The 23082-nt window shown below is 40.4% G+C and overlaps 1 protein-coding gene across 2 annotated transcripts; it reads right to left on the reverse strand.

Annotated features, from left to right (window-relative positions):
* Positions 1 to 1769: 1769 nt before the first annotated feature.
* On the reverse strand, positions 1770 to 22656 carry LOC124862703 (neuronal pentraxin-2-like). Of its 2 annotated transcripts, none has more exons than XM_047356771.1 (6): positions 22386 to 22656; positions 21569 to 22019; positions 15428 to 15671; positions 12240 to 12484; positions 5972 to 6151; positions 1770 to 4250 (listed from the first exon to the last, which is right to left on the reverse strand). In XM_047356771.1, the coding sequence occupies exons 1-6, from the start codon at positions 22517 to 22519 to the stop codon at positions 4023 to 4025; spliced, it is 1482 nt and encodes a 493-aa protein (XP_047212727.1). In that variant the 5' UTR covers positions 22520 to 22656; the 3' UTR covers positions 1770 to 4022. The 2 variants fall into 2 exon arrangements, with proteins under 2 accessions (XP_047212727.1, XP_047212726.1); XM_047356770.1 differs by having other exon boundaries at positions 15428 to 15674; positions 22386 to 22654.
* Positions 22657 to 23082: the final 426 nt, after the last annotated feature.

A 23082-nucleotide genomic window follows, 5' to 3' on the forward strand; every position in this document is an offset into this window, starting at 1 on the left:
GGCACCAGCTTGCTTCCCGTGTCCCTTTAGGAACAAGAAGACATAGACCAGTGATCTTTAATTTCAGTCCTCATTGGTTGGGGTCTTTTCATTTTTAGATGTGTTTCTGCTTCAAAACACTTAAGTCAAACAATTAAGTCACTACCTGGAGTCTGTAGAAATTGATTGCATGGTGAGAAGGAAATTCAGTCATTTGATCAGGTGTGTTACACCAGGGCCGCATCCAAATGTTTTAGGATACGGGGCCTCAAGTACTAGAGTTTGAGAACTCTAGTATAGACAATGATTTTTAATTTAATAATAAATGACTGACTGAAATGGGAAATCTAGCTGTTGTTTTTCCTGTAACTTACAGTTGCAACTAAAATAATTAAACCTGTGCTGCAGACTAGAATTATTGGCAAGATATCCAATTTAGCTGGTGAAGCCATAAACAAGTCCAACAAGAACAATTTTAATAGCTTAACAGAACTGATATCACAAGTGGTTTCTCTAGTTTAAACACAAAATAGCTCTTTTATTGGCTACTGCAGTCTTAAAATTATGCATTCATCTTCAGCACTTAGCAGAGCACATTCTAGCTGTTATGACCTGCTACAACTTTGATTCATAGCCAGACACCAGCTTCTGGCTGCGTTCCAGAAGAATATTTGCCCACTCCACCCACGTTTCCTCACAGACAGGACATTTTTCCCAGGTTTTCCTGATATCTCATTTAGATTTTCATAAAGTGCCAGCAGAATTAAAGCAGTCCCAGAGAATCACTTAGCCCCCGTCTTGCTGCAGTTGTTTTGTTAGCTCAGTCTACGGATTTTTTCCACCTCCCTCCTCTAAAATCGTCTGAACGTTTGATGTCTTTGATATAATTTTTTTGTGTTTGTGCAAGGCAATAATGTCTTCAGTCACTTTACCTTACCATGGCTTCTACCAAGCAATGAAACCTTACATCAACAAAGATATTTGAGATGTTGCTTTTCAAGCACACCAGATGCAACTAATGTTGCCCTTTATCGGTTATACAGAATCCTGCTCAGCGACTCAAATAATTTGAGACTGCTGTAGTCTTTAGAAGGAAGATATTGTTGAATTAAGTTCAGAGTTTAGTTGAATTTAGATAAAATCCTCCTGACAGTTTTATTTACCTGCTTTTGCTGTTTTTGTGTTATTTGTTTATTGTAAAATCCTTAACTATTTTATTTTGACCAACAGACCTAATTTGAAGTAGGGGTTGAGTAATTTCAGGTGCATTATCATAAAATGCAAAGAAAGTGTTAAGTAGGCAGATTTTAACTTGCAAATGACCCTTGGTGCAGGAAATTCTGTTAATTATTCTCTGAACATTATTCTCTGGTCTCCAGCCTGTGTAATAACCTTACGCCTGGATGATTCACTAGTATTAAATACCTATCTATTTTGTCAGGCATTTGCCTAGAGTTTTGTACTAGAAATACATAGATATAAAAAATTACCTATATTCATCAGCTCAATCATGTTCTTATTTATTTCTTTTTTTACAGCTTTTAAGTATGTTTAGTTTTTACACATATTTTTTATGCCCTGTAATTTTTATGATGCTACATTTCTAGGTTTCTCTGTGTTGGACTGGCGAGGGTGTACCCCGCCTCTTGCCCAATGACCGCTGGAGATAGGCACCAGCTCCCCCATTTCCCTGCAAGGGAAATCTTCTATAGACAACAGATGCTTCAAGTTTTAAAACTGGTAAATTATTCTGTCACATTATATAGTTGGTGTATCAAATTTCACTACTCTTGAACTTGCTGATTCTTTTATTGGGTGTAAAAATACATCAGTTTTCATGACAGACAGTTGCAGAACTTAATGTGGTCAAGGTTTGCTGAAGACAAACACATTTTGAGTATTTCTGTGCTGTCATAAAAGTGTGCTACAAAAGCTGACAGAAAGTCTGAGTGTCCACTCGCACAAAAAGCACATATGGTTCTCACAAAAGGCCATTCACCAGTCAAACAGAGCATTTGTAGCTTTCTTGCTTTTTTCTAAGAAATTATGTGCAGAGAGAACAAGAAAATACACTTTCAACAGGAAAAAAATTTCTTAGTTTTACAATAAAACATTGCTAATAGAAACATTCAAGCATAGTGGTCACATGTTGAATCCTAATATCTTCATTCATTTACTTTTTCAACATTTGGTGTTGTCCAGTGAGCTACTGCATCATTACTTTTTTTTTGCTTTTAAATCAGGTAAAAGCTTTAATATTAATATTTAATCACATACTCTGCTACAAGGGAAAAAACTTAGATTTTTATCCAGAGATGCACTTAATGATTGGCCAGAGATCGGAATTGAACCAGTTTTCTTTTCTTTAACTCTGGTGTTCAGCATTTCAAATACTGAAAATCAGATTTTCTTGTGTATTTAAATAAAACATGCCCTGTACTATTAAATGAAAGCATCAAAACTAAGTACCAAGTATTTTGCTCTATAAAACATAATTCAACAGTCTGTGGTTCAACACACCTTTTTTAATTTAAATTAAAAAACAAATCATATTAAGTCTAGTCATATATTTTTTGATGCACAAATACCTCATGCAGGAATTGCTTCATTTTAAAAAATTTTTCACAACTATTACCTTGATCAAAAACACCTGCAGGGTATTATTTTTATCACTTCTCTGTGTTAAAGTGGGGAGTGGTGAGTCAGACCTAATAAAAACTACAAATTGAAAAGCTTGGCTGGTGCAACTCTAGTTTTATCGTGATGTTAGTTGTGGTTCATTGGGGAACAGATTGAAACAAGGGTCCCTAAAACTGCCCATTTCAACATTAACAACAAACTGAGCCGAAAAACCATTCGTTTTATTCCTTATTAATGGCAAAATACATCAATACACTCCATACCATTTAAAAATATATATGAATGGATCAAAACCTCTATACCTGTCCAGACATTTAGGACCAAGCTCCATGTAATAATAACATTCATAATGTCTATAGAGTGTTTCTTCTGTCCGACTCAGACTCTACATTTCAGTGTTTTATCCTTAATGGCACACTTACAGAAACACCAGGAGACCAGGGCCACTCAGAGGCACATTCATTCATAAACATGGATAATTACAACCAATACGAGGAGTTAGGGATTGTCCTTGAGGGTCAGACCAAGTCCCTGTCCTCGCTGAGTGGTCAGCTGGCGTCGCAGCTGTCCAACGTTGCTGTTAACCCAGGCTGAGCCAGCCAGTTCGGAATGTTGTTTGGGAGCATGGCAGCTGCTCAAAGGGCAATGAGGTATTAAGCATAGATTTGCAGAATCAAAATGTCCTCCCTCTCTCCCTCATAAGCTTCTGGTCTGTTTTACAAGCAAGACAAGCCATAAACACAGGAACGTACACACACACACGGTCTTACGTAATGTTGGCAGCACGCTGCATCAACCTGTTTTGATGCAGCATACTTACTGTGCATGTTGACAGAAAGCATGCACTGCTCAGACACATGCATATTATTTTGGACAATAGTGGGGTTTAAAGTCATAAACATCTACCTCATTTTAGGTATTTACTTCGTCGTCTCATTGCTCTTCAAACAGCCAAAAAGCTCAGAGCATGTGGTGCTCCACAACAGTTTTCTGCAGCATATCAAAGCGTGTTTGAGCTCACATTCAACAAGGAAAGCGGTGCAGTGTTGTCAAAATAAGGAATAGAACCACTCTGAAATGTTCTCAAAGAGCCGTCAAAAGACAAGTAAGCTTGTGAATGAAAAATAAAAAAACAAGACAACAGCATATCTTTGCAGCAGACAAATTAAACAGCATTCAGTGTCTGCCTCTGCCTCGGCAGGGAGAACCAATGTGAAGTCTCCTGGAATGTCTTCAGGGTTGAAACTTGACAGACACGTGATCTTTTAAACCCAATAAACACCAAGCCTTAGAGACCATGGTGGATAGTCCAATGCTACCCTTGTCATTAGGGTTTGACAAAAAATCTAAACATTAAACTTTCAGATCTCTGTGGCCATACAGGACTCCTTAAATTGTGTTCCTTAGGAATCAAAAGCACGGTCTTCACATATTTCAAGAGCAGCTTTACTTGCACCACCAAACACTTCTACATTGGCATCAATCCAAGGAACCACGTTCCCAGGCATGTAGGCCGAACAGTTTGCCAAACCCATGATGTCCACAGGTCGTAGTACTCTGTCCCACATGTTGAACTGGCTCAGCTCACCAACAAAGGCTTGGGTTGCATCAAACCGCCCTCCCACGATGTCCTGTTGGAAGGCAAAACAATGTCTACTTTACATATTTTGTTAAAGAAATTAAATATTTTTCCAAATTGTAATCCAGTGACATTACTTAATTATTTGTCATTCTTTTCAAAGCATCCTGAGCACCACAACAACCCCTCCTGGCTCCCAAATAATTCTGCTTTGCCTGTATTAGGATGGATGATATTACATCAGGCACAGGGATTAGCCAGTTATTGGTCAACACTCTGGTAGACTAGCAACTTTTTAGAGATTTCAACATAGGTTCTGAAGCAGCCTTACAAGATCTGACATGGTTTGTGAAGCTAAATCTAATGGTGGCAATAACAGGGATGATCTTCAGAACCTTAACTGGTATGAATCTTTCCATCTGACTGATTTCTATGCATATTTTTCAAAAACTAATGACATATTCTGCTTTTTTTTTACCTTAAACAGTAATGTGATTTGCCAGCACTGACCCACTATGGTTTTATAATAACTTTGCTTAAAATGTTCACTGAAGATCTTTGCAAATGAAATCTATACATTGAAGTGTGACCTGGTTCTCTTTACAAACCTGTTTCATCTGTTTTATTGTCACAGTGTTCTCATAGGGGGGCTGCACGGTGGTGCAGTTGGTAGCACTGTTGGTAGTGCTGTTGCAGCAAGAAGGTCCTGGGTTCGACTCCCGGCCAGGGGTCTTTCTGCATGGAGTTTGCAAGTTCTACCTGTGCATGTGTGGGTTGTCTCCGGGTCCTCTGGCTTCCTCCCACAGTTCAAAAACATGACCGTTAAGTTAATTGGTCTCTCTAATTTGCCTTTAGGTATGAGTGGGTGTGTATATGGTTGCTTGTCCTGTGTGTCTCTTTATTCTTTTAACTTCAGCTTTTATTGTTTTAATATTTTCAAATGTTTTTAAGAAGTCCATTATAATTTTTCTTCTACATATTATTATTACCTCCAACTCCATGGGTTTGATCTTCATCTTTCTTACATGGCCACTCTGCTCTCCCAAACTGTCCATGTTAACAGCCAGTAGCACACCCAAAATCCTCATTTAAATAGGGCGGTCTGCAACACGTTTGCATCTGTTATCATTTGCGCAAGCAATCTTAGTAGATCACCCACAACATGTCCACTAATTGAATATGCAGTAGTTGTTTTTGCATACACAATTTAGTGCCTCTTTTTTGGGATCTTAGTAAATCAGGTCCTTAATGTGTGACAAACTATATTTCAATTGAGTTGGATTGGTTTGACTGAAAAGTCTGCCTGGTAGCTTTAAAATGTCTTAGTGTTGAGCATCCTCTAATCTAGTGCAATCTGCAGCAATCTCAATTGTGTTTATGCCTAAAAAGACCCCATCCCCCCATCAGGCTCTGAACTGGTGCTTCATGAGTTTACAGATCTCAGTATACTTCCTTCACGTGTTCGCTTGGATGTCCTTAAGGACATGCATGAAGCTTTCATGAGTTAATCAGTGGCGGCTTGCCGTGACACTTCCCTTGGGTTTTCTGAGCAGGCTATAAGTAGATAAATGATGTTATACGAAGAAGGCCACAGTAGCGTGAGAAGAGCCTCAGTACGTCCTCCCCTGTGCTCTCTGCTCTGTGCCTCTGACACTCAGGTTGGGGGAGAACACAAAGATGATCCTACTGATACAAAAACACACACACACACACACACACACACACACACACACACACACACACGTTCTTCATTGACTAAGTCATCAGGCTCACCTGTTCCTGTCCCAGGATGATCACCCCTCCAGGTTTAATTGGGTGCCAGGGGGCTAGGTTGTCTCCAGTGCCGAGCCGCTCGCCATCCTGATAAGCCTCCCAAAAGCCGTCTCTGGTCGTCCAGGTGATGCAGATGTGGTGCCAGCGACCATCGCTCACAGACAGAGGGAGCTGGGCCACCTTGGTGGAAGTTGAGAGCAGAGGAAAGATGACATAATTCACAGGCACAGGTCAAAAGAGAGAAGGTTATTTGAGGGGACAAGCAGGATGGGTCAGGAAAGTCATGAGTTAAAACGTGGTTTGTTAGAAACAAGGACAGCAATTAGAAGGGTTACAGCTTCAAAGAGACAGCTGCCTACAGAGACTTCTCTGAGCAAGAGAGATATTTAAAATTTAGATTACCTAGGTGACATCAAGGGATAGAACATCCTTCAAAGCAATCAGATCGCTAACAGCAAAACTCTGTGCTCTTATGGGTTTCTGCTTTGTTCATAGTTCAAAGAAAAACAACCAGTTATTTTACCAACCAATGACATCATTGTCCTTTGAGGATTCAGTGCTAAGCATGAGATCATGAGTGTGTACTGTAACTCATTAGCCTTTTTATTATGAGCCTAAAGGATATGGGCTGATTCACACTCGCACACCTCGCAGCAGATGTAGCTCTGGACGCAAAAAGACCTGAGAATATGGAAGTGATTGAAAATAAAATTCAAGTCACTTGCAAATACAAAGCCAACTGACCTCATTAGAGACACCAGATGATGTGCTTTCATTAGTGGAACTACAGGGAATACTCAAAGTGTTGCTATAAAGTGTCCATGGTTCAAGCCAACCAAAGCTGTTGGATATAAATCTGGGAAAGAAACTATAGTCAAATATTCCTCATTATAGAAACATGATCGCAATGAGGCATTCTACTCAAAGGACATAGTATGACTCACTCTTGTTTAGTTAAATTACAGCAAATTATTGCATATTGAAAATATAAAAGATGCAATTTTTAAGTATTTATATAATAATAATAATGTTTTTATTTATAGAATTAATTTTAATGAAAGCTTTTCAAAGCAGAAAACACTAACAATTACACCTTTGCCTCAGGCTAACATTGAGAAATTGCTCTAAAAAATGAAAATGTTGGCACCTACATTTTAATGCTTTTTGTACCAGAGAAGCTGTAATAATTTCTCTGTTATGTTCTGTAGGACTTTGAATTTTGTCTGACTTCTGTGTTCTGGTTCTTATGTTTTGAAGTGTTTCTATGTTCTGTTATTTAGCTCTCTGTGTTTCTTTTGTGCTAAACAGACTTGCCTGTTTCTTCTTCCACTAATTACCCTCATCAGTATTTATTCTCCTGGTTTAGTCTCTTTCATTCATCTTTTCTTTCATTATTTATGTCATTTTGTCCCTTTTTTCCCTCCAAACACCTCAGGGGTCACATCACGGTGATTCTGAAAATCATTTGGTAACCCCCCCCACTTGGTGTCTCACAAACTCCCCCTGGGGGGATCCCGACCCCTTTATGGGAACCCCTGATCTAAATGACTGTTTTCACTGGAAACTGCAGGAAAAATAACTTTAGAATGTTATCTGCTGCATCCATATAAAAAAGACAGTTGGAAATATATGCAATTTTGGAAAAGTTTTGGACTTCCCGAAAACAGAAAGCTCATTTCAAAAGTTATGATTCATAACTTTCTTGTTTTGGTCTAATTTTAAAATTAAATCTGTCAGAGATAATAGCGAATGGACAATGCAAACGTTAAATTTTTTTTATTTCTTTAGAAGTTTGTTAATACGTAGCTCACCAGCCAATGCTTACGTAGTTAAATAACCTTAACACATTTTCGATTGGAATTACTTATTTGAATCCTAGATATCTTTGATCCAAAACATCAAATTAGATGTAAAAGTGCACCTAAATGGTGTCAAATAATATAAACAAAATAATTAACGAAATTGCACATTAGAAAAGAAAGACGTTTGAGGGCCTACATCATAACAAAGAACTCAGGGTAATTCTAAACAGAAACCAATGAAAGACATACATTTTGTTAGATGGAGAAAAAAATGGCAGCTATGAGCTTGAGATTGCAACATTGCAACTTGGGCCAGCATCTACGGCTGACTGACAGTTTTACAGTAAACCAAAGAAAATGTTGCACTGTCTCCATCATCCTGTCAGTATGGCAGCGCTGACTGATGCAAAATGTTTGTGGTTTGAAATCACGACTCTCTAAAACCAGAGCATATCCTTGAAGCCAGAAAACAACTGATGCCTACAGACACACATACAGACATGGACACTATTCGGCCCCCTAGTAAAGATGTGAAAAGTGGCTTTTAAATAAATACATCTTTTATTGCAGTAACAATAAACGTGTAGATTGCTGGGACTCTAATTGGAATATTGTGTTTTAGTCAGATGAGACTCAAACTCAGTTTCTGGGCAACAAATAAGAGGTTTAGACCTCTTGGAAGACCAGCTCATGTCCACTGTGATTTATGGTGAAGCATGTTTGATGCTGTGGATCTTATATTCTTCTAAAGTCCCTGGGAACTTTTTTTGGGTTTATGGTATCATTGAATCTTTAAAATACCAGGCGTTTTAAATATAAAATCTGGTCCACCACAAAACCACAAATCTGTCATCATTGGGTATTTTGGCAGAATAATGATCCAAAAACACATGGCAAAATCAACACAGAAATTGTTCACCAGCCACAAAACACCAAATCCTGGGAAAACCTGTGCTGAGCTGAAGAGAAGAGGGCACCAACAACTTTGGATATTTTAGAGACATCGTGCTTTTGTTAAAAACAATTATTCATTAGCATCATAGTTTTCTCCTTTGAATAAATGTACTAAAATTTTAAGCAGGATTTTTCTAATGCTATAATCTTGCTATAATTGACAATAAACATTTTTCCTTAAATCTTTTCTGCTTTGTAAAACAAAGGATTGTAGCATCAGACTATACATGAAAATATGCCACGATACATCTGTGTTCATTCTGTGCAGGACTAGTGGAATACCATGAGCATATTTAACAATATGCTAGAGGCGACATTTGCAAACATCCACAATATCCTTGCGCAAGGAGAAGCAAAAACTGGATGAAGAAGCTGATGTGTAACAAGTGCATACTAACATGTAAAAATATAACAAGACCATGTTGCACTTTTAAATACTGTTGAGCCAGCCTTCTGCTTCCTCTTTTTAATATTGAGCCAAAAAAACATGCAGGGTGCATAAACAATGCACCCTGTTGGACCATGTTACCACTGTGAGTAAATTCAACACATGGATGTGCTGCTGCACATATGATCCTCATATGTAACAAACATATTCTAGTTTCTTTTATTTCCACTAGACTTTTCTGTTTTCCTTTTGATTTTTCACCATTTTCCCACGGGAACCTTCAATACACAGCAGCATCTTATCTGTATTTTACATTTTTTTGTCTCCATCAACCTCCAAAGCACTGCAGCTCTCAGTTTCTTAGCACTTTCTACTTTCTTCCAATCACACGCTTATCCCTTCCACCATCTCTCTCTGATCCAGCTGACGTGAACGCATGTATAATGCATAGTGAGGAGAAAACTGTGGGGAGACCTGCCTGTGCCAATAATACCAAGTGTAAATAAGAGCGTAGGGTAGGAACACCACCAGTTTGGGATAATTTTAACCAAGTAGCTGAGCAGCTGAGTCTGGGGTTTTCAACTGGGGCATCATGAATAAAACTGAATTAATTGGTGCAGTTTATATTACTGTAACAATGCAAGTACTTCACTGCAAATGCCAGAAATTATGCATGTCCTTTGTTCAACCATCTTGAGTGCAGTGGTAATTGAAATTGCACTGACTGTAAGCTTGGGGTAGGTGATAAAATCTGAATATAAGGCCATCAAATGAGCACACACAGCAGCCCTAATTCTCTAATGAATACAGTTATCTGTGGTTTGGAATGTGGGTCAGCCAAATTAAATGTTTATATAGTACAAAATCTAATATTCAGAGTTAATGGTCAGTGATTCTCTACACGGTGGCGCAGTTGGTAGCACTGTTGCCTTGCAGCAAGAAGGTCCTGGGTTCAATTCCCATCCGGGGGTTTTTCTGCATGGAATTTGCATGTTCTCCCCGTGCATGTGTGGGTTCTCACTGGGTGCTCCGGCTTCCTCCCACAGTCCAAAGACATGCCTGTTAGGTTAATTGGTAACTCTAAATTTCCCTTAGGTGTATGAATGAGTGTGTGCATGGTTGTGTGTTGCCCTGCGATGGATTGGCGACCTGTCCAGGTTGTACCCTGCCTCTCACCCATAGACTGCTGGAGATAGGCACCAGCTCCCCCGTGACCCACTATGGAATAAGCGGTAGAAAATGACTGACTGAATGATTCTCTTCCCAACATGAACTCACATTAACCACCTGCTTGTTTCACATCACAAAGGCTCAAATGAGAGCAATAATTTATTCTTCATTAGTGTCATAACTGAACCAACTGTGTTGGCAGGCAAATGACACTAGATTTTTTATCTTTCTTTTTACCAGAAAATCAGCCAAATCAAAGCAAAGGCAGAACTCCTCCCCCTTTGCAAATTTATTAGAAAGTTAGAAACTAAGAGATTCCTTTCCTCCATGCCACAAGGAAACACCAAGAAGCTCAGCGTTGCATCTTGAACACTAATCTTATAAATATACTCATTAAATAACTTCTCTTCCTCTTGCTTTGGTTTAATATAAACTACTTTGAAAGTGAGTACTATGTAATTCATCATAAAAAGTTATTTTCAGCATATTTCGAATCTATTTGGGTTAGAGGTAGATTGTAAAAGAATATTTGTATCCCTGCTAAACCTTTAAGGATATTCTTAGTTAAACTGCTCAAAATTGAGATTATTCATAATGAGGAACATTTTTGTTCAGTGAAGTTAATGTTATCCGTGTCACAGACTGAACTAGAGATGTTTGCTCATGCTTTTACCTTCTCTGGTTTAGACTATTGTAATAGGCTTTTTTATTTGTTTTAACAATTTCTTGGCAGAAGAGCACCCATAACTCCTGCTCTTGCTCCTTGTTCTCTATAGGATTAATTTCAAAATGTTGGTTTTAACCTTCAGGGAAATCCATGACCAGGCCCATAAATACAATCTGGACCTTTTGGAACCTCTATCTTTGTCTAGGACTCTGAGGTCTTCAAATCAAATGTAGTTGATGGTACCACAAACCTGTTTTTCGGGCTCCTGAACGCTCTCCCACGTACCCTACACTGTTCAGACTCCACAGACTCTTTAAGAAACAGCTGAAGACATTTTTATTCAGAAATGTGTTTACTTAATGTGTTTCTGTTTTACTTGCTTTGCCCTTGTGAAGCAATTTGTGATGCATATGTCTGTGAAAGGTGCGATAGAAATAACAATTGCATACTTATTTTCTTACTTATTTAACATTTATGATTTAATTTGCATCAACCCATGGCAGATACCCCCATAAAATAAACTACAAACTAACTGAACATCTGTTTCCTAGTGGTTAATGTGTAATTTCAGGACAAACTTTAAATATTCCACAAATGGTCCTTTGGGCTGAATACTGAGCCCCACCACTGACACTGTTCTATAATCACTGATTGAAAGAGTGAAGACAAACAAACAGAGGTGCCCACTGATGCATTACAGAAACAGAGGATGTAAATTTAAGCCCAAAATTATTATTATCAAAGTAGTGTTTCAGTTCTACTCAACATGTTTCATGTGACTGGAAGTAATATTAACATTTTGGAGTCTCAACTTGAAACTGATTTGTAGAGGGAGTTAAAAATTAGGTAGGAGGTGGCAAGGAGACATTCCGGTCGTAAAGACCTGGAGTTCATCACCAAAGATTAATTGTCAAAACACTGATGGAAAGCAACTAATGGATGCATTTAATTGCTGTAATGCAAATAAAGATTACAATGATTTTGAGAAGGGTAAAAATAACATGTAATAAAAAAAAATTTAATAAAAAAAATGTAAATAAAACTGAAAAATTATTTATTTATTCATTTATTACAATAATTAGTTTTTTTTTTTTTATTGATACTACTTTAACATTGTTTAATTGTCTTTTGAAAGATACCTGTCTAATTTTCTGACAGAAACAAACGTCCTGGTTGAACAAAAGTAGTTTTAAATCTAAATCTGCCAGGGGTATGAACAATCCTGGGTTTTACTGAATATAGTGAAAGTGGAGAAGATAAAAATCAAGTTTCTATTTATAGACCTACCTTGTCATTGACCAGTAACTCGATAGGGTTGTTGCCCCATTCAATGAGGACTATCTCATTGGCCTGGCCGGGCACGCCATAAGAGAAAGGGGTTCCTATGCCTGGACTGGCGCTTGACTTAAGCCACATGCAAACAGTGAAGGCGTACATCTCTGGGAGGCTCTTCTTGATGCGTCCGTATAGATAGTTGGTACGAAGAGGGAGGGACACCTTGAAGTCCTCTGGAGACTTAAAGGCATTATTACCTGTGGACAGATGAGAATTATACAATTGACCATAAACATTCTCTGCCTAATGCTAAAGACTGTAAAACATGACTGCAATCATCCAGTGAGGTTCTTTTAATAAAAATATGTTTTTCTCTTTGTGGCCATGTCCACTTTTGTTTGTTCGGTGTCCTTCTGATGTTGATGTTAATGTTAACAATAATCAATGTGAGGTAGGTATTTAGTTGTTTTGATGTTACCTGGGATTCTTGTGTGACCTCAACCAGTTGAAGTTAGTTACAAAACCAGTGAACTTCATTAATTTATTTACTGAGGTCTCCACATAGGCACATTTTGATGGATCATGTTGTATTATATATTTTGAACAATATGGTATTTAAGCAGCTGAAAACTACTACTAGACTAAAATAAACTAAAACTAAAAGACTAAAGCCACAGTATACACAGAATAATTTGGATAGTAATTATTTAGCAAGTAAAAAAGCTGCAAACACTGAGAATCAGCAAATTCATCATGGTAATGTGCTTAGGTTAGAGTAGTCTAACTTCAGATTTCTGAACAATACAGTGAGACATAAACTAATCCTTCATCAAGTTGTTTTTCCCATGATTCCTCTCTGTATTGAACTGAGCATGTACAGCAAATTGCTTTTGCTATTTTCCCAACGCACGTTTCATCTTTAAGAACTATGTTATAAACCCACCACTTCGAAGACACAGATCAGTGCAAGTCTTTCAAAATACTGCATCAATCACACAGTGTATTTACATCCAAAGTGCTCTTCAACTTAAGGTCATGAACTGACCTTCATGATTTTCTTTGTTCACAGCATTGTATGAATAATGTGGCCATGTTTTTGAGAAATAAGAGCGATTATCTGGATCACCACATGCAGGAAATTATTACCACAATTCTTTAGTGAATCATTAGTTTGGTTCACTGATATTAAGAAAAATTGTTTTGATTTGAGAGCAGAACTTAATTAACTTTTTTAAATAACACCACATGAACTAAGAAAAAACCTATATAAATCAGTGATAAAAAGCAATGGAGATGGGAAACGCTAGAGCTACTGGGTAATGGTAAATAAATAAAAATTATTAATCACTATCTTATTTTTATTCCCTTAATCAAGATGTAATCTCAGTTATTTATATGTTTCTTCTTATTGATTTAGATTTTATTTTGCAAACAGTGACATAAAACATAAATTGCCATATCATCTGAGGTTGCATTGACATTTTTTTGAGATATATGTTTATTTTATATTATTTCCTGTTAGCTAAATTTAGAGATGGTTGATCCAATGAAAGTCATGAGTGTCCATCTGCAATGATGCTGACACTGTATTGGCATTTTAAAAGATTCAAGTTACTCCATAACACAGCATTAATAACCTATTAAATTTGATCTTTCAAGGGTACAAGCTCTTTCAATTACTCAGTAAAATAACTAGAATGCAGTTTGTAATTATAGCCTCAAAGATCAATGAACCCAAAGGCAATTGCGCTTTTTTAAATTTAGCAAGAGTACAAGTTGTATAAATCATTCCACACTGCAAAAAACAAACAAAAAATAAAACAAAATAAAACATTAAAAGCATACTATGACCTATTATTATTATAACCTATAATCAAGTCTGCCCTCACAACAAAGTAAAAGAAAAAAAAAAAATCAAAAATGTCATGTGTGTATAAACTGTGCCCATAATTCCCACCATGTAGCTTCTTTTAAAATACTGTTCTCCAGCAAGGTCAATTTCAGATGGAAAGTACATACACTGTCTAAGGCACATTTTAGAGCAAGTCCAGGTGGGAGAGGAAATTGAGTTACAAAGCCATTGCAGCAAAAGACATTATCTTTCTATCTGACAAAACAACCAAACAAATCCCAGCCCCAAAACTAGTAGGAACTGTCTGACACTGACGTGTAGGAAACTGAACTAAATAAGACTCAAAAATTGGTTCTTCTATCAGAAGCTTTTGCATCAAGATATGATATTGTACATGTGTTGCTTTATTGCAACTAAGACATTAACATCAGCTATGAAAAACTAACCTTCCTTCAGCCTCTGACTGATTCTGCTAAACCTTGACGAACCAACAGGAAAGTCCAGTGAGAGGTGAAATAGACTTCTTAAGCATTCCTTTTCTTTAGGTGGAGATATTTTCTCTTATTTTGGCGTATACCATCAAAGAGCAACCCTGGAGGGTGGACGCTTCTTGAATATTTTTTACACTAATTAAGAACATCAGCACTGCTTTCCAGGCCTTATTTTATTTTTATTTTTTTACAGTGTCCTGTTCAGGCAACTCATTCAAACAGAATGGTGGGTCTAGTTATACCAGTGGCAGATTTGTTCTACAAAAGGGGAAAAAACAGCCCCCCGTTGCACATTTACTTTATTAAAATGTGACAGGATCAAGCAACAGATTGAACAGGCCACAGCAAGTAAGAATAATAATAAATGAAAACATCTACAGCATCCACAGATATACCAGCAGCAATTTATATCATTTTAACAAATAAAAGATGTAAGGGTATAGTATGTAACTGTGTGATTGTGCCTGCTTCCATATATATAGGTTTAGAAATATCCTTTATTGTCCCACAGTGGGTAAATACAGGTTATGTGTGAGTGTGTACATATTTCTGCATGTAAGTGTACGGAGAAGTGGTGGACAAATTTGACCAATACTGCAAACGAGGGATGAGGAACGCCACCACCAAGGTCCAATCCTATGGTTGTATAACAACACATCGATGCAAGCCCTATTTTTAAGAGAAGCAGAATAGCTTTCTGAACAAACTGAATGTGTCGTGAAATCTTTACATCATTGAAACCTTATTCTGATATTGACTAATTGCTCCTAAATTAAGGAGGCCAAATTAATAATAAAAAACAAACTTTGGCATTACAATTGCACAATATTTCACAGCTCCAAATGCGTCACGCTTACTTTTCTCAAGCTCTGTGATCCTCTCCATGAGGGAGTTAAGAGCGCTCTCGGTGCGTTGGCGGTGGGCCGCAGTTTCATTGTAGAGTTGGCTCTTCTCCTCCTCCAGCTCAGCCACTTTCTGAAGGAGCTGGGTTTCCAGCGCCCCCAGACGCTGGCGCAGGAGCTCACGGAGCTCCTGTGGCAGGGGAGTCAGGGCCGAGGCTCCTCCAGCTGATGAGTTTGTGCTGGGGAGGCGCAGGCTTTGCTGCTGGGAGGCACACCACAGACAGAGATTAGAGACAGACATTAAATCCTGTTAGCCGTCAGTGCAGTAGATTGCTGATCGGATAGCTCTGGTATCTTTTTGGCAGCATTGTCTTTGATGCATCAATCTCTATATGAAGACAGCGTGTCCCTGTGGCAGAGTTGGATGGGCGACCCGCCAAACTCCCGTGGCTGTGTGCAGGGTATTAAAGGTAGACGTCACCCCGGGTTGACACTGATGACAGATGGTTTAGTTTCAGTTTGGGCCTGGAATGCCCTGGAAGGTCAATTTAAAATACCACCCTGTTTTCAGACTGCAACACATACCATTCTGATTAGTTTTTCACAGAAAATGGAGCCATCTAAATGTCTGAATATAATGGCTTCTTGTGGAAAAAGTTTTTTTTGTCCTGAATGCAGCTGTTGATGTATGTATAATGCCTTGCAAAAAAAAATTCATATCCCTTGAAATTTTTTTTATTTTGTCACATTGCAACCAGAAATATATTTTACTGTGACTTTATGTGACAGATCAACAAACAAAAGTGTATAATTACAGTGGAATAAAATGGTAGATGTTTCCAACGTTTTTTTTTTTTTACAAATTAACATCAGAGAAGTTTGGCATTCATTTGTACTAAGACCCTTTTGCACAGTTAAGATTTTGGCAGCACTGGGCCCCTAATATTCCCTCCCCACCGTGAAACATGGTGTTGGCTGTATCACACTGTGGGGATGCTTCTCTCTAGCAAGGACAAGGAAACCTGCTAGAGGTGATGAGAAATGGGATGGAACTAAATACAGAGCAATCCTGAAAGAGAACCCAGACTGAAGACTGCGATGAAGGTTCACCTTCCACTACGAGGATGACTCTAAGCATCCAATCAGGGCTACAATGGAATAGTCTACTGTAGATCAAAGCAAATGCATGTTTTAGAATAGCCTAGTCAAAGTCTAGACATAAATCCAGTTGGAAATTATGATAATTTGAGATAAGACTTAAACATCTGATGTTTAAAGACACTCTGCAGCTACTCTGACTTATCTTGAGCCACTTTTTGTCTAAAAAATGTCTATTTCCAGATGTGCAAAGCTTTTATAGACAGCCTAAGAAACTCACAGATGTAATTGTAGACAAAGGTAGTTCTAAAAAATATTGACTGGTGGGGGCTAAACATAAATGCTTGCCACATAGTTCAATTATTTAGTAGTAATACATTTGGAAGAGCACTGCTTCCCCCTCCTGAGGCGTCGGACGGTTTGCCAGAATCGCTTCGAGGCCAACCGGTAGTCCTTCTCCATGGCCTCACCGAACTCTTCCCAGGCCCGAGTTTTTGCCTCTGCCACAGCCCGGGCCGCAGCACGCTTGGCCTCACGGTACCCGTCAGCCGCCTCAGGAGTCCCACAAGCCAACCACAGCCGATAGGACTCCTTCTTCAGCTTAACAGCATCCCTTACTGCCGGTGTCCACCACCGGGTTCTGGGATTGCCGCCACGACAGGCACCGCAGACCTTACGGCCGCAGCTATGGGCAGCAGCATCGACAATAGATGCAGAGAACATGGTCCACTCTGAGTCTATGTCTCCAACATCCCCCGGGATCTGGTCGAAGCTCTCCCGGAGGTGGGAGTTGAATACATCCCTGGCTGAGGGCTCCGCCAGGCGTTCCCAGCAGACCCTCACTATGCACTGGGAACAGGTCCGACTTAGTGCCGGCAATGCGGACCAAACTCCTGCTCCGCTCGTACAGGGACCGGATGGCCCCTAATAAAGGGCCCCCGATTCCATACTCCTGGAGCACCCCCCACAGGGCATCACGAGGGACACAGTCGAATGCCTTCTCCAGGTCCACAAAACACATGTGAACCGGTTGGGCAAACTCCCATGAACCCTCGAGCACCCTGTAGAGGGTATAGAGCTGGTCCAGTGTTCCACGGCTGGGACGAAAACCACACTGTTCCTCCTGAAGCCGAGGTTCGACTATCGGTCGGACTCTCCTCTCCAATACCCTGGCGTAGGCCTTACCAGGGAGGCTGAGGAGTGTGATCCCCCTGTAGTTGGAACACACCCTCCGGTCCCCCTTCTTATAAAGGGGGACCACCACCCCAGTCTGCCAGTCCAGAGGCACTGTCCCCGACCGCCACGCAATGTTGAAGAGGCGTGTCAACCATGACAGCCCTACAACATCCAGAGACTTGAGGTACTCAGGGCGGATCTCATCCACCCCCGAAGCCTTGCCACCGCGGAGCTTTTTAACCACCTCGGTGACTTCAGCCTGGGTGATGAAAGAGTCCAACCCCGAGTCCCCAGCCTCTGTTTCCACCACGGAATGCGTGATGGCAGGATTGAGGAGATCCTCGAAGTACTCCTTCCACCGCCCGATAATGTCCTCAGTCGAGGTCAGCAGTCTCCCGCCCCCACTATAAACAGTGTTGGCAGAGCACTGCTTCCCCCTCCTGAGGCGTCGGACGGTTTGCCAGAATCGCTTCGAGGCCAACCGGTAGTCCTTCTCCATGGCCTCACCTGTGCATGTTGGACTCCGGCAGGGCTGCCCTTTGTCGCCGGTCCTGTTCATAACTTTTATGGACAGGATTTCTAGACGCAGCCAAGGGCCGGAGGGGGTCTGGTTTGGGGACCAGTGGATTTCGTCTCTTCTTTTTGCGGATGACGTGGTCCTGCTGGCCCCCTCTAGCCAAGACCTACAGCATGCGCTGTGGCGGTTCGCAGCCGAGTGTGAAGCGGCTGGGATGAGGATCAGCTCCTCCAAGTCCGAGGCCATGGTACTCGACCGGAAAAGGGTGGCTTGTCCTCTTCAGGTTGGAGGGGAGTTCCTGCCTCAAGTGGAGGAGTTTAAGTATCTCGGGGTCTTGTTCACGAGTGAGGGAAGAATGGAGCGGGAGATCGACAGACGGATCGGTGCAGCTGCCACAGTAATGGGGGCGCTGTGCCGGTCCGTTGTGGTGAAGAGAGAGCTGAGCCGAAAAGCAAAGCTCTCAATTTACTGGTCGGTCTACGTTCCTACCCTCACCTATGGCCATGAACTTTGGGTCATGACCGAAAGAACGAGATCACGGATACAAGCGGCTGAAATGAGCTTCCTCTGTAGGGTGGCCGGGCACTCCCTTAGAGATAGGGTGAGGAGCTCGGCCATCCGGGAGGGGCTCGGAGTAGAGCCGCTGCTCCTCCACATCGAGAGGAGCCAGTTGAGGTGGCTCGGGCATCTATACCGGATGCCTCCTGGACGCCTTCCTCGGGAGGTGTTCCAGGCACGTCCCACCGGGAGGAGGCCCAGGGGACGGCCCAGGACACGCTGGAGGGACTATGTCTCTCGGCTGGCCTGGGAACGCCTTGGGCTCCCCCTGGAGGGACTGGAGGAGGTGTCTGGAGAGAGGGATGTCTGGGCGTCTCTGCTGAGTCTGCTGCCCCCGCGACCCGGTCCTGGATAAGCGGAAGACGACGAACGAACGAACGAACATTTGGAAGATTGTGTAGAATAATCTCCCACTTTCAATGATTCATTGAAGTTTGTGGCCCTGATGTGACAAGATCTAAAAAGTTTTAGGGGTTTGAATAATTTAGCAAGTCATTGTCAGTTTGACAAATGAGAAACCTCCTGCTCCTTGTAGGCACATGCAACCAGCACATGATGGGTAATGATGATTAGGTTCAGCCAATCCAGACAGTTCATAATAAACATGTTTAAAATTCAGCAAAATATGCACACCCTGTTGTAGCATATCATTGGTTTGAGCAGGGTATTAATTAGACTTTTAATAAATGAGAGAGGAAGAGACGGGTTAAGGCAACAGACAGATGGATCAGCGATGCAGAATATTGTGCATGATGATACATTCAGAACCCATGCAAGCCTTCTGCTTGTGTTTAAATACTACTCCAGGTCATCTCATTAGTGGCAGAGCGTGATTTGCGGGCCTTCCGGATAAATTAATAAAGCGCAATACAAGTGAACAAAGTGCTGGTAGCACTGAAAAAGTCTCAGGTGTACAGCGACTAAAGCGATAAATGTTTAAATTGATTTGAAAATTTCATCGCTGTAGACCAGCTGAAAACTAGGGGAATTAATGTAATCATCTGCTATGAATAATTAGTCACATGACTGCAAATAAAAGAATTTGTGAATCCCACATAAGCAAAGCTCATTCATTATTCAAGAATGCATTGCAAACCCCTGCTCCGTGTGCAATATTTCACCTTTGACAATATATTTTTTTCCATTTGAATAATTTCTCACTGATTAATTTTTTTGCAGTCAATGTCAATGATGTTACATGCATAAAACCTGATCTTTTGACCTCCTATTTTCTCTAAGAAGTCCCAGGCACCAGAGTAAGCTATAACTGGTCATTGAAGGACATGACTGGTTACATAAAGCAAAATAAGAAGGTATTTAGGACCTCCAGACCAACAGGGGGCCATGAAGAGCATCATATTTGTCACACAACTCAAGTTCAAATATCAAGTATTTTATGTGTTAGTGGTATATAAGCAGTCATCATTTTTATTTTAATAGTCAAATTCCTATGGCTGATATTCATTGTAGTAGGACCGTAAAAATGTTTATTATGAAAAAATTGTTGAAATGCTTAGCATTTTAGTTGAAGACTAGCTGTTTCACACCGAGTAAACTTTTCAGTTGAAAGGTTAATTTATTTCAGTAATTTAATTCAAAAGGTGAAACTGACATAGATCATTTACACACAAAGATATACATTTGAAAGTTTATTTCTGTAAATTTTGATTAATTGCAGCACACAGCTAATGAAAATGTTCTTTCATTAAAAGTAATACATTAATTCATGCTATGGAGGGGATCAGCCTGTGAGTCTGTTGAGGTGTCCAGGTGGCTTTGGGTTAGGTTCTGGTGCCATCTCAACAATACCCAATAGATTCTCCATGGGTTTAGGTTAGATGAGTTTACAATCAAACACAATGATACCCTTGTCATTAAAGCAGGTATTTTGTGAGCAATTCCCAAGTCCTACTGCAAAATGAAATCAGCATGTCCATAATGTTTGCTAGCAGGGGGAAGGTTGAAAGTTCTTTAAACACTTTGGTAGATGGCTGTGCTGACTTAGGACTTAATCAAACACAGTGGACCAACACCAACAGATGACGTGGCTCTCCAAATGATCACTAACTTTGTAAACGTTACGCTTGAGTTCAAGCAAATTTGACTCTGTGCCTCTGAATTCTTACTCTGGACTCAGATACATGGTTTCCAAATGACATGTTAACTTACTTTAATCTGAAAAGAGGACTTTGAACCACAGAGCAACGATTGAGTTATTTTTCTCCTCAGCCCAGGCAAGACACTTGATGTTATCTCTGGTTCAGGAGTGGTTCAACATGCCCTGAATATGTCGGTGTGTGGTTACTCTTGAATCAATGAATCCAGTCACAGTAACCATGATCCAAATTTATCCTTTCAGTGGGACTTACTCTACAACCATCTCAAGGATTTTCTACAATATTTTTTCCATTCACTAAACGTTCCATTAGTATGTCTAGATACTGCACTCTGGTATCCAGATTGGCAAGCAGCTTCTTTGCCAATTATCTTTTGTGCCTTACCTCTTTGTTAAGGGTGCTGACGTCTGTCTGATGGACAAATGTCAAGTCAGCAGTCTTTCATATGTTCATGTAGGCCACAATATGACCATGACGTGACATTTCTTTATAATAAAGTCCTTTAAAAAAATATACAATATCCAATTTTTTTGGAAAACCGATTGTTTGGGTTATCATTAGCTGTAAGCCATAATCATCAAAATTACAGCTCAAAATATACCACTCTGTAATGATTCAGTATAAAATATGAGTTTCACTTTGTGGCATAAAATGGTGGATTTTTGCTGTTGCATGTTTGTGCCATCTTACCTCTAAATTCTCCAGCCGACCCTTCAGGGTCTGCATGGTTTTGCCCAGTTGGTCTATAGTCTCAGTGGGGTCCCGGGGCAGGTCTCCCATTGTGTTCTTGCCGTACTCCTTGCGTCTGGAGCCCTGACCCCGGGACTTTCCCTGCGCCATATCATCGGCTGCCGCCTCGCAGCGCGCCAGCTTCGAGTTGAGCTCTTTTATGGTTCCCTGTTGGCTCACGATTGTCTCCATCTGCTGCAGAATAGTTTCCCGAAGCTGGATGATGGTGTTGCGTAGCTCGTCCTCCACGGGGCTGCTACTCTGAACGCGGTTCCCTGTGGGGCCATACCCGCAGCCGGGCTCTGCGCCCGGGGGGATGGCATTACACACAAATCGGCTACTTGTTACATCTTGGCTTCTCACCGTGCGTCCGCTGACCAGGTATAAAAGTCCCAAAACTGAAGCCAGCATCCTGGATACAATGGGAATCATTAATCCCTTTATAAACAACAAAGCAAAATGTTTCACTTAAAATCGACTGTAATGATGTAATAAACTTTTCACAACAATTTTATGATTTTGATTAAAATAATTAGCACATCCAAAGTGAGAGGGGAAATACAAACTAAGTTTATGAAGCGATTTGGAGAAAAAATCCGCAGTGAAAACCCATAGTATTACTCGTCTATCAACCACATGGTTGGTCCGCTTTGAAATATACAGACAAAACAAATCTTTCAGCATTTAAAACTCGGATAATTCAGATTTTGATAAGTCTACTCCAAAGGAAAAAAATAGTTGAAGCCTGTTGATTTTTTATATCCAATAAAATCCTCACAGGGTCGCAGATAACTCAGCTGTGCCCATCTTTCCTCTCCGGTCCGCTGGATTGTCAGTGAGCGGTGCTGAAGAGACAGCGACGGCGCTCAGCAGATTATTATAGGGGAGGTGCGCACTGGCGCTTCCGTTCATCACTTCGTGCGCTCCGGTTATTCAGCCTCAGTCTGCGTCATCGTCCGAATCCCAGCGGATCCAAATCATGGATGCTTTCAGTACATTTCACTGACTATATGCGAACTCTTTAGATATGTGCTGAAGATGACAGATGTCAAAGAAAAAAAGGACTTCATTCGTCCCCCCCCCCCCAATTTACGCCCCGGTAACAGCCTGACTAAAAAATGTTTTCTTTATTTCTTTGGTCGCCTTAAAGTATGTAATTTAAATCCTACCACTTGAACCTATGCACATATTAGGTTATGAAACAACCATGGCATTGAAAACCTCAGAAAGCCATGTTAAATAATGATCCAATCATCAGAAAGGTATGGCCCAGCTGTAACCCTAATGCTAAACTGACTGGTTGGGCAAAGAGACAATACCAGCCAAGGAGCCATAGTGGACAAAGTGATGGCAGCATCATGCTATGGGGTGTCGCTTTCAGCATAGATTAGGAAGCTGGTCAGAGTTGGTGGCAAGATGGATGGAGTTAAATACAAGGCAATTGCCTTTTATTTTAGCATTATTGCTGAAATAAA

Source organism: Girardinichthys multiradiatus, chromosome X (assembly GCF_021462225.1).
Source record: "Girardinichthys multiradiatus isolate DD_20200921_A chromosome X, DD_fGirMul_XY1, whole genome shotgun sequence".
NCBI lineage: Eukaryota > Metazoa > Chordata > Actinopteri > Cyprinodontiformes > Goodeidae > Girardinichthys > Girardinichthys multiradiatus.